The 18658-nt window shown below is 41.3% G+C and overlaps 1 protein-coding gene across 6 annotated transcripts in view; it reads left to right on the top strand.

Moving 5' to 3' along the window:
- Positions 1–18658, top strand: part of cadps (calcium dependent secretion activator) — a 277179-nt gene that overhangs the window by 198309 nt on the left and 60212 nt on the right. For 2 of the 6 annotated variants that reach the window (XM_033036637.1, XM_033036638.1), the window contains 4 exons: positions 2518–2535; positions 9126–9232; positions 12095–12103; positions 17091–17247. In XM_033036637.1, coding sequence (XP_032892528.1) covers positions 2518–2535; positions 9126–9232; positions 12095–12103; positions 17091–17247 — 291 coding nt within the window. The remainder of the gene's footprint in view (positions 1–2517; positions 2536–9125; positions 9233–12094; positions 12104–17090; positions 17248–18658) is intronic. The other 4 variants (XM_033036642.1, XM_033036640.1, XM_033036639.1 and 1 more) reach the window with 3 other exon arrangements.

Here is an 18658-nt window from a genome sequence, read left to right as displayed (position 1 = left end):
AAAAACACCTAGCTAAGACTTGTAGAACAACTCACCAAGTGACAGACAATTGCAACTGGGTTTCAAAGGAAATGTAGTTTTTTGAAAACTAAACGTGTGTGAACCTCGGCTTAAAGTTGACGAGTCTTGTGTATACAGTAATTTGTAACGTAACAGTATTCTTTGATTTGCTGATTGTTGCAATGTTGTGTACGAGAGGTGCAGTCTCACACAGTGAGGGTAGCTGAGAGCCAAACAGCAAACACACATCTTGAGTTAAAAATGGAGCATTCAAGGCACTTTACCGAACCAGGTGGGAGAAGTTGGAGTAATTTATACTGAGGTTTACCATAATGTATTTTTATACATAGTGTTGTCAGCCATAAAGTTGTGGAATGATGTCATTAAACTTATGTCTTTTTTTATTGTATGAAAACGTTAGATTCCTACCTAGCTGGTGACTTCCGCAGTTGTCTGCAATTTTAGACAGAGCTGAGTGCATTTCTAGTAAGCTTGATCACATGATGGCTATGTATAAGTAAAAATGCATTCAATTCCAGTGTAGATTCCATAGTGTTTGATTATTTCCCTTCTGTGCCTCAATTCTTTCTGGTTTTTGTTAATGTACCCTCTTTTACACTGTGACTTTTAGGTCTGGGAATACAATGAAGCAACCAAACACTTTTTATTCCAGCTCTTTATTCAGAGAAGTAATTCATTCCGCACTACCTGTTCTTTCCTGCTTCTCTCCTTTCTTGTTTTATATTGACAGTCACTTTTTTATGTAGCTCAAAAAAAAAAGTGGCTGTAGAAATTCCTAGTGGCCAGCATGCAGGGATTGTGTTCTTAGCAACCCAGTATTCACCAGCTGCATGTATCAGGCTTCCTTACATGGGCATAGTCCATTTTTGTGCTTTATTGGAAATAGCTCAAATGCACACAATCTGGAACTGACAAACTGGATCAGTACATTCCCATCCTAGTCGTTTCATGTGAATATGCAAAGATTTTTTTTCGAAGCTGAATTGGCTAGAGTTGATACCCTTGTGCCAGTACGATTTGCCATGGAGTTGATCAAAAGAAAAATAAAGCTGATAGTATCCCCAAGTGCACAAGTATCAATCCGTTGGGAACGTACTTGAAGACTATGCCTATGAAGAAATACCTGAGAGTGGTGTAGATACTAAACGCACTTGCATTTAGTATCTTGGAGCCTAAATCGACAGTTCTGTTTTCCTTTACTCATTATGTTTTATCATTAACAGATTACAAAATCTGAAGAGATTTGTCAGAATCATGGTCACAGCTTCCTGGTGGCCTGTGAGCATGCTGAATGGTTAAACCTGAATTATCTACAAATTCAAATATCTTTTTTTTCCTGCTGTCCTAATAATATCCCAAACAACAAACACCAAAAACAAAAAAAAGATTTTATAAAAAAATTAAAAAAATTTTTTTTTTTTGCTTTCTGACCTAATATAATTTTCCTCTGACCTATAATCTCTTTACTTCTGACCTAAGCTTCTTGCATGCCCAAATCCTCTTTTATAGGGAAAAAGAGAGAAATGTATGACCATCCGGTCTTCTGCTTGGCTTCTCAAGTGATGGATTTAACCATTCGTGAGTACTTACCGCATCCTTTCCACACTGTCTCTCGCTCTTTCTGTTGACATGATTTCAGAGCCAGTCACAGCCAGCCCTCCCCCCCCCCCCATCCCCTGACAACTCCACACTTGCACTTTTTTGTCCCTCCGCCTTTTTTGTCTGTTGCTTCTGTCTGTGATATGGATTGTTTGAACTCCGTCCGGCCCCTTGTCTTCCACCTATGCCAGGTTGTTTTCACACATCCCTCCCCCCCCCCCTCCCTCCCCCCGTTGTTTTTGTGACAAACTCCAAGTATCTGTAAAGTTTTTCAGTTACTGTTATTGTTTGTGACTTGAATGCATTTTTACTTTGCTTTGTGTATTCCTGAGTTGTAAGCTCTCGTCACTGGTACTCAATATAAAACCCCAGGACTCGTAAAAATGGAGTCAGTGCTGCCACAAGAATTAGACTTGTTTTAAACTGTGGGTATAAAAAAAAAGGGCATTTTGTTAGATCTGTGTGGATATTTTAACATGGTCTGTCTTGTCTGTGACTAATTAATCAAAATGTAATCATATACATACATGCTCTATTTACATACCTTAACCTCTTCTCAATTTCAAGCTGCTGATGGATCATCTGATTTTTAAATGTATATATATTTTAGGATTCAGTGACGTGCTTCTATATTGAACCCATTGCTTGCCTCCATTTCAGAATGTTAAATGCTAACTGTCCATCGATGTTGATGCGCCACTGTTACACTTTGCTTGAAAGGCTTTTGTAGTAGCATCCATTCTTAGTGAGAGTACTTGGAGGCATTGCAAATAGCTCATGCCACACATCTAGGGTGTAGCTCTTGGATCACTTGCTCATTAATCCTGCATATTTGTCTTGTTTTTTTTCTCTCTCTCTCTCTCTCTTTCTCTCCTTGTTGCTCTCTCTTTCATATAGAGAATCAAAAGGATGCAGGTGAACTATTGTATTCTACATCTTAATGTAGTAGGACAAACTCATTAGATTATTTATGTCCTTTGAAAGTAATTGTGAGCAGCTTAGCTCCTTCCGAGATGCACTTCAGCAGGCTCGATTAATGTTTAATGGGCCTCTGCGGTAGCTATATGCAAGGAGTTAATTTGTGCTGTCTGTGCGGAGTTATAGCAATCACCTTATAGCTGTAGAAGTAAAGCTGCAGGAATTTCAATTAGTTTGCAAGTTACATCATCTTCAGGGTTTTATCACCAAGGGGAAAAATTTACATCAACACATAAAATTATGTTTTAATAAATAAAATAGTCATGGTAATTGTAGCTGTCGTTAATGTAGAATGTGACATTTTTACACGTAATATTATCCCTTAAGTAATCTTGTCTACCAATGTCCCAATGGACACATGTCAAAACAAGTGGCCATTTCTGGAAGCAGCACAAATATAAATTATTGATACGATTATATTCAACACATAGAAGTAATAAGCATGATATTTCTTACAGTAAAGAGTGTGGCCTCTCTCTTGCTTGCTTGATTACCATTTAACTGCTGTTAATCCAATGATCTTTCGCTGAACTAATTATACACTGAAGCATAGCTCTGGAGAAAGTGCAACTTGCAGTTTGATATAAACCACCACCTAAAGATTTATATGCTCAAATTTCAGTGAAGTTCCTGTACTGTTTGATCTGTACAAGAAGATCAGTCAAATGACGTTTGTTTCAGTTGTGTTTTATTTTACTGATATTAGTTTTTAAAGATCTTTACATCTTTTCTAAACCATGGTGCAATGTGTATGTATCATCTGAGCCAAGGGAATGTTTCTTCTTATTGTGGATACACCAGATAAAAATGCCAAATATGTATTTTTAATCTGTTTCAATTAGTGCATTAAAATGTCGTGGTTAAAGCATTCAGCGATAGGGTGCTTAATAGTTAGGCAGGAGATTCTTGGCAATATTAAACCCCACTTTAGAATAGGGTTCCTAGAAATTCCTTTCATAAGAGCATTTGGTCAAAATCACTGCAAATGCATTGTTCTATTCTTTTATGGAAATGCAAAAAAATAACCCACTGCAGATAATGGAAATGTAAGATTAAAAAAAGAAGAAAATGCTGGAAATAATCAGCGGGTCCAGCTTTGTTGAGGTCTAAATATTTGGAGTGTCATGTTTTAGGAGTTTGTACCAAATCTGTAATTTTGTGGCATCATGAATGCAGATTGGAATTTTGTTTACTTTTGTACTATTATTTGCTGGATTCTGATGTAATTTGAGCAACTCTCAGAGATTTGCCACTTTCAAAAATGAGGCAAATCAGATTAGGGTGGCACAGTGGCCCAGTGGTAGAGCTGCTGCCTTACTGCGCCAGGGACCCGGGTTCGATCCTGACCTCGGGCATTGCCTGTATGGAGTTTGTATGTTCTTCCTGTGACTGCGTGGGTTTTCTCCAGGTGCTCCAGTTTCCTCCCACACTCTAAAGAGGTACAGGTTTGTAGGTTAATTGGCATTGATAAAAAAGTTGTAAATTGTCCCTAGTGCATAGTAGGATAGTGCTGCTGTGCGGGTGACCGCTGGTCGGCGCCGACTCGGTGGTCCGAAGGTCTGTTCCCGCGCTGTATTTCCAAAGTCCAAAAGTTCAGTGAGATTGTCAGTCTCCCCTTCCAGATGTATATCTATTAACGGGTTTCAGCGAGTAACTGCTCCCTGGTGCTAGGCTGTCCATAGTCAGGGCTGGAGATCATCGCTCCCTGGTCTGGAATAGTTCCGGCGATGGAGCACGTTGATGCACTTCGGGTTTATGTCAGCAGCAACATAATGAGACCTAGTGCCACATACTATCTCAAGTCACAGGGGTAGAAGTGCGAATACCTGTTCTTGTACAATGTGATGCCTTTAATGTGCTAACACTGTGGCAGCACAGTGGCGCAACTGGTAGAGCTGCCCCTCATAGCCGGTTCGATCCTAACCTCAGGTGCTGTCTAAGTGGAGTTTGCACATTTCCCCTGTGACCGCGTACGTTTCCTCCCACATCCCAAAGACAGCAGTTTTGTTGGTGAATTGGCCTCTGGTAAATTCCCCGTAATATGTAGGGAGTAGATGAGAAAGTCGAGTAAGGGTTTCAGTGTTATATAGGAAGGCCTGTTAGATTCACATAGTTAAATTATATGCTCCAAACATCTATACAGATCAGTAGAAATAAGATGGATAATGAATTTGAGAATTTGAAAATGCAGTCCATCTTTTAAGATTTATGATTGTTATTCTCTTGTTTCCTCAGAGGCTCAGATGTTATGTTACAATGATTGAAAATAAGGCGATGGGTTTACCCTGGTCTTATTTCATGGTGCATGTGAACAATTCAGTCTATTTCTAAAAAGTTAAATCAGGTATTTTGATACACATATTTCAAAGTATTGAAAATAATTGTAAGCTGCTTTATCTCAGTGAGATAATTCACAGGCTGCAGTTACTTAAACGAAGAACTATTTACTTTAAATAACTAGATAAGAAATCAAACCTTTTCAAGAAAATTACCTGAAATTAGCGTCCTAATGCTTAAAATGATTTTAAAGTATCACGTGAGAGAGACGGAAAGCATTCCTTCCAAGAGGAGTAGAATATAAAAGCAATGATGTAATGCTGAGGATTTATAAGGCACTGGTCACAGACCACATTCGGAGTATTGTGAGCAGTTTTGGGCCCCATATCTGAGGAGTGATGTGTTGGCCTTGGAGAGGGTCCAGAGGAGGTTTACGAAAATGATCCCAGGGATAAATGGGTTAACTTATGAGAAGCATTTGATGGCTCTGGACCTGTACTTGCTCAAGTGCCCTTCAGTGTAGATGAAAGTACATAGAAACTTTGGGGAGTGGTTGCAAGTAACTCTTCCTGGAGCTCAGACCGTCACAACTGCACCTTGATCTTTGTAAACACTGATCAAGGAACGTGGGTAAAGCGAGCCCAAGGAGTTCCACATATGCAGGCACTTGTCATCCATGTCAGGGTCATTTTGTTCCATGTGCAAGGATAGACACAGTCTCATAAAGCTGTTAGTAAGTTTAGATTAGTATCACATGTACCAAGGCACAGTGAAAAGCTTTTTTGTTGCGTGCTAACCAGTCAGCGGAAAGACTATATGTGATTACAATCAAGTCGTCCAAAATGGACAGATACAGGATGAAGGGAATAACGTTTAGTGTAAGATAAAGGCCAGTAAAGTCCAATTAAAGGGGGTCTGAGGGTCTCCAATGAGGTAGATGGTAGGTCAGGACTGCTCCCTAGTTGATGATGGGACTGCCCAGTTGCCTGATAGCAGGCATGGCTCCAAGTCCATGGTCACGATGGCATCGGGTGCTGCTGGCCTTGGCAAACTGGATTCAGGCTTAATTGCAGTCAGAGACAAAGTTTCTTAATCATCTCTTACAACTCTGGAATCATCCCACACCAGTCTTTCAGCTGAGATAGTTAAACACCAACCATCCCTCACCAGGGTCAGTTTATCGAGCAACAGAGGAATAAGACAAGGGCAATTGAACTGATGGCATCACTAGACAGTCACAATAGACAAGGAACAAATTCAGCATTCAAACTCGTCACACCTGTTTGTCGCTACCATCCTCTGAGAACGTAAAATTAATCCAAAACAATCATCAATTCTACCAATCTCCTACAAGAGATGCCAGCAACACTTTAAATTTAAGGTCATTGTCAAACAGCTTGGAAACAGGACCTCCAGCCCCATCTTCACAAGTGTCACCTGCCTGTATTTGGCCCATATCCCTCTAAACCTACCCTATCCATGTATCTGTCTTATATGTTTCTTAAACTTGGGGATAGTATCTGCATCAACTACCTCCTCTGGCAGCTCGTTCCATACACCTACCACCATTTGTGTAAAAATTAAAGTTGTCCCTCAAGTTCCTATTAGATCGTTCCCCCCCTCACCTTAAACCTATGTCCTCTGGTTCTAGATGTTCCTACTCTGGGTAAAAGACTGTGCATTTACCCTCTCTATTCCAACCTTTCTTTCCTCCTTTTAAAAAATGTTAAATATGATTCCGTAAATCCCCGATCCTCCACAAACTTGTTGCAGCTAGTAACATCCCGGCCCAAAAGGTCAACCATCCATATTCTCCATGGATGCTGCCTGACCAGCTGAGTTAGTCCAGCACTTTGTGTCTTTCCTTGGTAAACCAGTATCTGTAGATCCTTATTTCAACATAACCAAGACTTTATTGTTGCAGCTATCATGATCAGGAATTATTAGGAATACGTCTCATTCTCTAATATTTGGGAACTTTAACCCTAGTTACCAATATTAATAAAATTATTACCTTCCCCTTTTCCACCACTATTCCTCATTAGTTAATAAATTATTTTCTTTCCCTTTCACTAAACACACCCCATACCACCCCACAATAAAGTCCCTTCTTCACTCCTCTGCTCTACTGGTTCTTAACAAGTCACTAACATCATAATAAACTCATAAATAATAATAAATCATGCTTTCGGCTTGTTTGCACCAATCATCAACTGGATCTTACAGATCCCTAAATGGGAAGATCTTACACATTGAACATCCCAGTCCGGGTTGATCATGTGTGTAAGAAGGAACTGCAGATGCTGGTTTAAACCGCAGATAGACACAAAAAGCCGGAGTAACTCAGCGGGCTTTGCAGCTGAGTTAGTCTGAAGATGGGTCTCGACCCGAAGCGTCACCCAATCCTTCTCTCCAGAGATGCTGCATGTCCTGCTGAGTTACTCCAGCTTTTTTGTGTCTATCTTGGGTTGATGGTGTGTCAGAGTGGACTCCAGAAACTGTTTGATTCAATCTTTCCAATGGGATGTGCATCTAGTGGAATAGACTGTGAGTTGAGTAATACTTCCTACCAGCTAGCAAAGCAGGAGTCCTGCTTCCACTCGTTCGAAGAAAGCAACAATGAACACGATCACAGCAACAGACCAACAAAATACCTGATTTAACGATAGATTTAATGGCTATTTTTGAGGGTAGGATCACTTTTATTATGCCATTTCATTACTAACTTCTGGTAGTTTCTTTAAAGAAAACCGTATAGCTGAGAATATGAGTGAACTGCACTATTTAACGCAATTAGATTAAAAAAAAGATACTAGCAAAAAGAAAAAAAAATTGCCAGTGTTTTGGCGAATCTTTAGATCTGCTATTGACGTATTTCACGTCTTGGCGCTGAAAATATCTGCTATACGGTGGTACATAATTGAGATCTTTAGAAACATATAGCTACTGTTATTGGCAGGTACAGAAGTATCTCTTGAAATGTCATGAATATGCTTGATGTTTCTTTGACTTTTTTTTCACCACCTGTACCATTGCTCATTGGGTCACCTGCTTGCTTATTTTTCCTGTCTCTTTCACTCATGCATGCCAGCACGTCGACCCTGGCCCAAACCACCACCCGCACCTCCGCCCATTAGCGCGCGACAAAGCAGCCTTAGTCAGAGAATCAAAGGCATGCCTAAACCAATACCAAGTACTGTTACAGCTTTTTTTTATTTCAGTTGTTTTAAGTTCATTTTCGTAGCTTGTTGCTTTTTACGATTTTTCTTGGTTACGTTGAATTTCGTTACAGAGAGATATGGTCTGGTATAAACTTAAACCAAATTTGCTATTTCATTGTAATGACTGGTTAAAATTCTAATTAGAGCCGAGGAAAGGAATACTTTTGCCATCTTTGTTTAAGCATTTGGTGCACGCAACATTCGCAAATATCAATGTCAGCACAAACTAACAGTGTTGCTGCATAACATACTGCATGATGAGTTTAAATGCTTTTATAAAACAGTTTTGTACGGTAATATCTTTTTGGCATCCAACCTTGCTCCAGTTAGATCCTTTCTTTGGTTGTTCCTTTGGGCGACACAGTGGCACAGCTGGTAGAGATGCTGCCTCACAGCGTCAGAATCCCAGGTTCGATCCCGACCTCGGGTGCTGTCTTTGTGTTTGCATATTCTCCCTGTGACCATGTGGGTTGCTCCGGTTTACTCCCTCGTCCCAAAGACATGCTGTAAATTGCCGCCAGAATGTAGGGAGGGGATGCTAAAAAAGTGGGATTACAAAGAACTAGTGTGAACGGGTGATCGAGGGTCGGCGTGGGCTCGGTGGGCCGAAGGGCCTGTTTCCATTGCCTTATCCTTCAAATAACCAATCTATCAAATGTGTTGCCCCTGAAAATATGCGTGACTCTAGAGAAAAAATGAATAATTTATGCAATTGGAAATTGGATTGCTTCCTAAATGTCCTCCAGTACATTTACAAATCACTGATTTATAGGATATTTTAAAATCTGAACGAACAAAATCCTGATTGTTGGATAGTATCCTAGCTGGAGCACTGTGCAAATTTTATAAAACTGGAATAAACAATGCTATATATTTTATCTAATTTCTAGTAAAATGCTTCTGTTAAATATGCATTGTGTTTAAATACTAACAACCTAACAGTAAATACAGGTAAACTAAGAGGAAGTGTTAATTGACGAAAGATTGAATTTGTATTACTTTGCTCATTTGTTATACTATTCACCACAGAAAATGCAGGACAATTAGTCACACCTGCCAAAAAACTGGAGGATACAATTCGTCTTGCTGAACTGGTCATTGAGGTCTTGCAACAGAATGAAGAGCATCACGCTGAGGTGAGTGTTGCTCTAAAAACCGTACAGATCAAATGATATGATTTCAAGCCATTTTAAGGATTTTAGCTGATGATTAGATAAAAATCAGCTCTATAATCTCTCAACGTCTCTCAATATTCATAATTTTGAATAATCTTATATTGAGATCTCATCTTAACCTCCTCAAGTGGCTATAGGCATGTCAGGAATATGTAGACACAACTGCCTGCAGATGCTGGTTGATAGATGTAGAACAAAGTGCTGGAATAACTCAATGGGTCAGGCACCATCTCTGGAGAATATGGATAGGCAAGGTTTTGGGTTGGGATCCTTCTTCGGACTGATTGCATTGGTGGGGGGTGAATGCTGGAAGAGAGGTTGGGCCAGGCAAAGCCAGGCAAGTGCGAGGTGTATACAGGTAGGCATGATTTTGATACTCCCATCTCCGGCCTTTGTCCACACATCTGCCAAAACCCCCCTCACTTGTATCCACCCACCTCTCTTCCAGCTTTCTCCCCCCCTTCCACAATCAGTTGGAAAAAAGGTCCTAATCTGGAATGTCACCTACTCATGTTCTCCTGAGATGCTGCCTGACTTCCTGAGTTACTCCAGCACTTTGTGTCATATCTGGAATATGTTCTCCTGATTGAATCTTCCAATGAAATCTTAAAATTGCCATTTTAAATTTCTCAGCCCGATATAATATGACTTAATATGCCTGATATGATTTTTCTGATCGAATTTTGGTGTTGAAGTATAATGATCAGATGAAATCATATACCTTTATGATAGTCATTTTTACCCAAAGTGCATATAAGTACCTGGTCTAAACACAACACGGATTGAAAAGTAATAATTGACATCATCGATAGAGCGGCAGGGTGGTGCAGTGGTAGTGTTGCTTCCTTACAGCGCTCGCAGCACCACAAACTCGGTTTTGATCTCGACTACTGGCGCGGTCTGCACGGAGTTTGTACATTCACCCCGTGATCGCGTTGGTTTTCTCCGAGATCTTCGGTTTCCTCCCGCTCTCCAAAGACATACGTAGGCTAATTGGCTTGGTAGAATTGTAAATTGTCCCTAGTGTGTGTAGGGTAGTGTTAATATGCGGGGATCACTGGTCGGCACGGACTCGGTGGGCCGAAGGGCCTGTTTCTGCGCTCTATCTCTAAACTATACAACTAAACTAAACTAACTAGAATGTTGCCTGGGTTTCAGCAACTAAGTTACAGAGAAAGGTTGAACAAGTTAGGGCTTTATTCTTTGGAGCGCAGAAGGTTAAGGGGGGACTTGATAGAGGTTTTTAAAATGATGAGAGGGATAGACAGAGTTGACGTGGAAAAGCTTTTCCCACTGAGAGTAGGGAAGATTCAAACAAGGGGACATGACTTGAGAATTAAGGGACTGAAGTTTAGGGGTAACATGAGGGGGAACTTCTTTACGCAGAGAGTGGTAGCTGTGTGGAATGAGCTTCCAGTGAAGGTGGTGGAGGCAGGTTCGTTTTTATCATTTAAAAATAAATTGGATAGTTATATGGATGGGAAAGGAATGGAGGGTTATGGTCTGAGCGCAGGTATATGGGACTAGGGGAGACTATGTGTTCGGCACGGACTAGAGGGGTCGAGATGGCCTGTTTCCGTGCTGTAATTGTTATATGGTTATATGTTATATGGTTATATGGTTATAAATTTCATCCTTTCCATTTGATCTTCTACAAAATGCGGGTGGATATTTCCAAGCTTTAAATCTCCCAATAGGTGAATGACCATCTTAGAAGACAATTTTCTCTCCAATCCTTCTGCACATGAATTTCTCAGATGTAATAACCATACAAAAAATATCACTGAAATCTGAAAAAATATCACTTTAATACTTTTTAAGTTGCATGGTGAATATGGTTGCAAATAATTTAAAGTTAGCTGGTGCACATACCTCACCTGTGAAGTCACCTGTTTCCAGCCATATTCTACCTGTTCTCTCCCTGAATTCCCGGCTGCTTTAAGATTTCTGTGAAATTTAATATTTGCAAAAATAAATTTTTGCAAAACTAACCAACGGATGATTTCATGATAGAAATTAGTTGGGTTCCAAGCGCCCAACACTGTTGAGATTTAGCAGCCATTTCAAACTTCAGGCTTCCAGCATTGGCAGAGAATTAGTGGCAAATCAGGACATCAGTGTTAACGTTGTGTGTGAATACAACTTCCCTTCGAGCTCTCCTCGTTGTGGAGTCATTCTGTACACCTTTGGTAACTCATATGTGAACGCAATGAAAACACCAATAGTAACATTTCAGTATGTCAACAGTGTTATTTGTTTCAGTGAGACCTCCTTCTCAATCAGACTTATGCACATGATAATGGAATATGCTGTCTTTCATTCTCTGTACGTGAACACTTAACTGTGTATATTGCTTAAATCAATTTCTAGTAAGAAGATTTTCTTAGTGCAAACTGAGACTTGTAAAAGGTATATCTACCCTTAAGACTTTCTTGTTTGTCCAAAGTATTTCTGTTCACTGGAGCTTGTATATCACCCATTAATTAATTTGGCCAGATTTTTAATTCAACAAAGAGGCTTCCTCCCCTTTTACTTGACATTAAAGATGTTTGATGTTCACAATGGTTTTTATTTTTAAGAACTTCGTGTTGCGACATTTTCTTCTGCCGTTTTCGTTGCTGTTTATTGTTAGATTTCTATATTAAGTTTAACTTTCTGTAGAGATTGTATTCATGTAAACCAGAGAAAAGTGTGAAACTGGAGTTTTGAATCCATTGTGCCTTTATTATTTGGTACAAACGTAATGCGCCGGGACCCAACTAATATTTGATTTGCCTATTCAAATTTCCTCCCTACTGTTCAATCAATGTTGGATTACGACAGGGAAAAGAGGTATGTGACGGAACTGAATGAAACGAGTCATCTCCCCATATGTCTCGTGCATGTCCTAGAGTTATCATCCTTCCTGTTGAGATCTTACCTGGGGCCTTCCCTGTGCCTACTATTCTTCGAAGCAGCCTACTACCAACTCTCGGCTCCTTGCTTGCAAAACAATTATTTGGACTTGGTATCTGAAACGGTTTGCTTGGCCTAGGTTAACCAGCCTCTGCATGTACAACTGGAAGCTGTTTCAAGCACAAGAGCTGCGCAATCCCACCAGTTCTTACCTCCTGGAAACTTCCCTGAAGTCTACTGTCGTTGCCCACGTAGATTAGAGAAATTTGTGCTTGGACTCTTGTGCTAAATGTTCAGATGTTCTCGGGGCAGAATTAGGCCATTCGGCCCATCAAGTCTACGCCGCCATTCAATCATGGCTGATTTATCTTTCCCTCTCAACCCCATTCTCCGGCCTTCGCCCCGAGACCCGTACTAATCACGATTATTTTGTTGTGGTAGCTGTGCCCCCATCCACTGTGTCAGAGATTTGGCTCTTTTGACTTCAATGGCGGCAAATTTAGAAAAACATTTACAATGGGCCCTGTTCTGTAAACATTTAGCGCAGAAGACCAAGGATGAATTTTTACCCCATAGACAGAACCTGAGTGAATATTTTTGCGATGTAGAACATCGCATCAGTTCAATTGCAACTGATTGTTAAAATATAATTTCTTAAATGTCGAATCACCTTGGTATGAGTAGGAGCACCTTCTTAAAGCAAAAAGTGAAATATGTTTACTGTTCAGAATCAGAATCAGAATCAGATATTATTTGCCAAGTATGTTTTGCAACATACGAGGAATTTCATTGGCCAGGTCAGTCATACAATTAAAAGCAACAGACTCAAAAACACATTTTAACATGAACATCCACCACAGTGACTCCTACACATTCCTCACTGTGATGGAAGGCGAAATAAAGTTCAAGGCCTTCCTTTTGTTGTTCTTCGGTCGGGGGCCTTGAGCCCTCCGTTGACGGGACAATCTTGACTCCCGTAGTCGGCGGCGTTCGGGCCCTCCGCGTCGAGGCGATCAACTCCTGCATCGGGGGGGGGGGTGTCAGCTCCCCCGCGCCGGGCGATCGAACCTCGCATCGGGGTTGGTGAACCTTCTGCTGCGTTGGAGCTCCCGACTCGGCCTCACCCGAGACTGCGAGCCCTTGATGGTAAGTCCGCAGGCCGCGGTGGGAGCGATCCCAGGCAAGGGATCCACTCTGATGTTAAGTCCGCGCCCGGCGGTGGGGCTCACGACAGTCCAAGGCGGCTCCCAGCTCCAGCGATGGTAGGCCGCAGAGCCCGAAAAATGATCACATCTCCGGGAAGGTGTGACTATGGATTATGACTTCCATTCCACCATATCTTGCAATGTAGTTCACTGAAAATAGAGATGTGAACATTGTGATTGGTGAATGAACGATGAGATCTCTTGATAGAAACTCTATGGAATTGAGCGGCTTGGTTAGTAGTGTATGATGTGATTAGAACTGCCTTTAAATCATTGCACGTAGAAACTCAATGCAACAACCTTTATCCCACCAAAGCAACATGGCCTGCTACTGTTTGCTGTGCATGCTTACCAAAAAAAAAGAGTGTGTACTTAGAGAAAATATGTTTGATCAGATGGGAAAAAAGATTGGTCAGTGAAGTAGATTGCTTTTGCTAGATGGTGCCAATCTCATTTAGTTTGGTTGGAGCTGCTTTCATCCAAACAAGGGCAGAATATCCCATCACACTCCTGACCTATTGGTGGAAAGGCTTCATTGAATCTGAAGATATGTGGTTTTACAGTCTCTCATGTAGACACAGCATTCAAGTGGCTGCTGCAGTTATGTTTTGGGTCGATGATATCCTGTAGAATGGTGATGATGTTGGAAGTGAAAAAATAACACTCTTTGAGTGCTGAGAGGAGGTTGTTAGACTCTCTCTTATTGGAGATAGTTATTACCTGCATGCGTAGCACGAGAATGGTGTCTCAGCACTGCTTCGGTTTGGAGATGGCATGGAGAGTTTCATTGTCTTCATTCTCCAGTTGAGCTTTGAACATTCCAGTACCTATAACAAATGGGCCACAACCAAGTATAGAGAGACATCCTCCAGATTTAAAAACCGGGCGAACTAACGTGTCTATGCTAATCCAACCTGTGGGATTCAGAGGTAATAATCCTCACCTCACCCCCTCATCTTTGCCTCATGGAGGAGGGGATGTGGGGTCCGAGAGAGCAGGAATGTATGGTCCTGCCCCTCAAACCTGCCCTAACGCCGCAGAGTCAGAGCCCTTGCCCTCAGCTGTAGACTCTTTACCAGGCCTGGGCTCTCTAAGCTGCTGGAAGCCAATCCGACAATCAGGCTGAACTCGAGGCATGGATCTTACTGAGAAGAACAAGGCCCACCGTGTATTGAAAGCTTCACAGCACACGAGCAAGGAAAAACCTCCAGGTTCTCCAGTGAAAACCACCCTCTCCATCCACAAAACCAACCGCACCCATGGAATCAATGGCCACCTGAGGTTCACACAAGGACTGTCCATCCATCTCCTATTCAGCACATCCAATAGAGGATACATTTATCGGAATTTCTAATCACAGTGAATTTGAAACAGCCACGATGCTTACTGTACACATTCAACCCTAAAAATGCATGTACAAACTTACAATTAAAACAATCATTTCCTTCCAGTTATCAATTGGCAAGAGTAGATCTTTAATCGCAAGCAGACAGGAACATTTCTAGACATGAATAGGAAAGGGCCGAATGGCCTACTCCTGCACCTATTGTCTATTGTCTATTGAAAGGCTTAGAGGGACGTGGGCCAAATGCAGGCAGGTGGGACTAGTGTAGATGGGGCATGTTGGTCGGTGTGGGCAAATTGGGCCAAAGGGCCTGTTTCCATACTGTAAGGCTCTATGGCTCTATAACATTATCAATGAACAATGTGCCTGTATAGCAAACATAATGTTGCAAATCCAGGATGTGAATCTATTTGGAGCAACTTGCTAATATATATAATGATTTATAAATTATCATTGCTTATTGAGTTTTCTGAAAGATTTGCCAAAGTTAAGTTTGATTTATGGAGCTGAACTCAATTAAGAAAATAAAGACGCATTCAAAATTGTACAGAAGAATTAAAAAAATTAAGACTAATTTAAAATGCAAGGTACCCTTATTAATTTTTGTTTTTTTGCAATAAATAATGTAATATCTTGCTGTCTTTAAAATGAAGGTTTATGGTTATTGGAATCTCCCTCAGACCCCTGCACTAGAATATGCAGCTAAAAGTTTAAACCCAATTCCAATAATGCAATTGTCTTCCCTTTCCCCAGCTAATTTGAATCTAGGTCACCCTATTTTATTTTCTGTTTGTTTTCTCTGATTGCTTCTCTAATATTAAACCTCTATGCTAATTCAGATGCAAATTTGCTCCTGTTAATTAACAAAGGCCCCAGATACCCAGTGTAAGAAGGAACTGCAGATGCTGGTTTACACCGAAGATGGACACAAAATGCTGGAGTAACTCAGCGGGTCAAACAACATCTCTGGAGAAAAGGAGCAGGTGACGTTTCGGGTCGAGGATGAAGGGTCTCGACCCGAAACGTCGCCTATTCCTTTTCTCCAGAGTTGCTCCCAGATACCATGTTGACCAATGTCAACTTGTATCACAGAAAACTTTGTATCCGAAGAGTGAATTAAATGAAATCCAACATACAAAACACATTTGTGATACCCTCCTCCAAGAAATTTTGGGCCACTTAGTTGACTTCATAGAGATGAAGGCACTATAATGACATCTATGCTCTTGCCAAGCCACAGATTGGGAGATCCAACCTTGGCTGACATTTCCACTTGGATTTCACTGAAACGATAAGTACCAATCTCAGCTAGATCACTGGCCAACACCACTAAGTAGAGGTGAGGTACTAAACTGACAGAAGAGGACGAGACTTATTTGTGGCCCCAATTCAGATTGTGACTTTAAACTCCCTGTACCTAGACCAGAGGACAATGTTACCATAGGCCATAAAACTGGTGATGCATACACTCACTGACTCGTCTTCCCAGCCAGGTTCCTGACTGAACAACCTCAACAGCGCCAGAAACAGGGGAAATGTACCCCCAAAAAATCATTCCGTGTTCTATAATCTTTTTAAAAAGCAGATTTAATTTGAAATTTTGCCAGATTGAAAGTATTGAATTGGTTGGAATAATATCAGACCTGGAAAACACACATTAAAAAAAAAAAAATCTCCAATAAAGGGAACTATATATTATCGCACAAATAAAATTTGAGAGGCTCAGTAAAATTGTGTGCCTCCCGATATTGTAGATGCCTCAGTGTCATTGTACAAAAATCCCATTGTGGCACCACCTATGTTGCATGTTGATAGCCAGCAACAGATAACAGAACAAACATGCATGCATTTTCAACACATTCACATCTCAGTCACCACAAGATGTGAATGTAAAACACTCTGAAAACCATGGGGAAACTTCCCTCCAAATTGTTGGAAAGCATGCACAAGTCCCGGCTGCATGAGTCTTTGGAGTGCAACCTAAAACTAGCCAATGTACCCAACGAAGCATTGTCTTGTAGTAAGCTGGAAAATAGCATGACGTCGGTGAGTTATTGTTAAGTGAACAACGGGAAAACCCTGCACAAAGCACAAATACATCTAAGATTCTACATTGTACAAACTTTGGGAAGATTGACTGAATTGACAACTTCTCAATCCGAATGAATTGGATGAAGAATACTTCCCTCTCTCAGACGCATTCAGGATGCTTGTTTCTTTACAATAACTCCGTTGGTTCCATAATATGAGCACCTACCCTTTAGAGTTAAGCCTGATCCAAATTCCATATAACTGTAAAGTATCTGAGACATTTTATTTGCATTGTTTCTATTCTCTCTCTCTCTCTCCCTCTATCTGGCTCCATGTTTCAAAGGCTTTTGCCTGGTGGTCTGACTTGATGGTTGAACATGCCGAGACCTTCCTCTCGCTCTTTGCCGTCGACATGGACAGTGTATTGGAGACGCAAGCACCGGACACCTGGGACAGCTTTCCATTGTTTCAGCTGCTCAATGACTTCCTGAGGAGTGATTGTATGTATTCATGTTTTATCAAGAACCTTTGCACACTGTTCCATTTATATTTTATTGACTAGTTCTTAACTTTCGTTGTAATGGAGTCCACATTGATAACGTTGCACTGAGCGCCGTGTGCCAATGTGTTTGGGAGTATCGGGGAGAACCATTAGTTGACACAATAAGAGGAGAGGATGAATGCAGGGAGTCTATTACCCAGGGCAGGGGAATCAAGAACATAGGTTCCAGAGCACATAGGTTTAAGGTGAGAGGAGCAAGATTTAATAGGAACCCCAAAGGCTAATCTTTCTTTCGGAGGGTGGTGGGTGTATGGAACAAGCTACCAGAGCAGGTAGTTGAGGCAGGTACTATCACAGCATTGAAAAGACACTTGGATAGGTACATGGATAGGAACGGTTCAGAGGGATATGGGTCAAATGCAGGCAAATGAGACTAGCTTAGATGGGGCAACTTGGTCGGCGTGGACAAGTTGGGCCAAAAGAGCCTATTTCTGTGCTGTGATAGACATGGCAATTCTGCCGCTTTGGAGACTACAAAATGTTCAATTGTGCGTTATTCCCACATGTGCAAAGTGAATTTATTTCCTTACAAACAGTCCAGTAGAGTATCACCTTACCACTCCCGATTAGCAATTGTATAGAAATAGTCTACTGAGCTCGCATGCAAGAGGCGCCATGATTTGCTGCCATTTTCCGAGTCCAGTCCAGTTTTTTTTTAATTAAACAAAAATAAATTGAATCACTTATTGCATTGAATAATTGAATAATATATACAATATAAAACATTACCAAACAAAACCACCACCATAATACAAAATCACCCAATTATCTAAACAAATATTCTTAAATGTTACACTCTTAAAACAACTTTATCACCCTCCTTATTACGGTGGCATTCCACCACCCAGCGGTTCCAGGAATCCCCCAGGATGCCAGTAGACAGCGCATAGTCCCTCTCTAAAACCACCCGGACACAGGCGTAACTCCGGAAAAAGGTCAGGCAGCCAGCTCTTCTGCCTGACGCTGTGACTCGTGGATGTCCAGCTTGACCGGGCCTAGGAGCAACCCAACCAGGACATCTTCAGCCCTACCATTCCAGTTGTTATGAGCGATGCCAGATTCAGGCGAGCCCCAGACTGCCGCCAACCTTCGCCTTCCCTTGGCTGACCAACAACCAACATCCAACTTGGTGTGGGCTGGACCGTTTCGAGATGGACACCCAAAGTAGGTCCTTTAGGGAGCCTCATGCATCGTTTAGATGGCTTGGGGAAGTTGAGCCTGAAAGAGCTGAAGCAGAATATCCCATCTTTAGTTTATCTTCAGTTGAGGCAACACTAAAGAGGCAAGCGATTGTCTTACATTCTGACATGGAACCAGGTGCAGCAGTCTTCCTGCCAGCACCGTGCCAC

Source organism: Amblyraja radiata, chromosome 18 (genome assembly GCF_010909765.2).
Source record: "Amblyraja radiata isolate CabotCenter1 chromosome 18, sAmbRad1.1.pri, whole genome shotgun sequence".
NCBI lineage: Eukaryota > Metazoa > Chordata > Chondrichthyes > Rajiformes > Rajidae > Amblyraja > Amblyraja radiata.
This window is presented reverse-complemented; position numbering and strand designations above follow the sequence as displayed.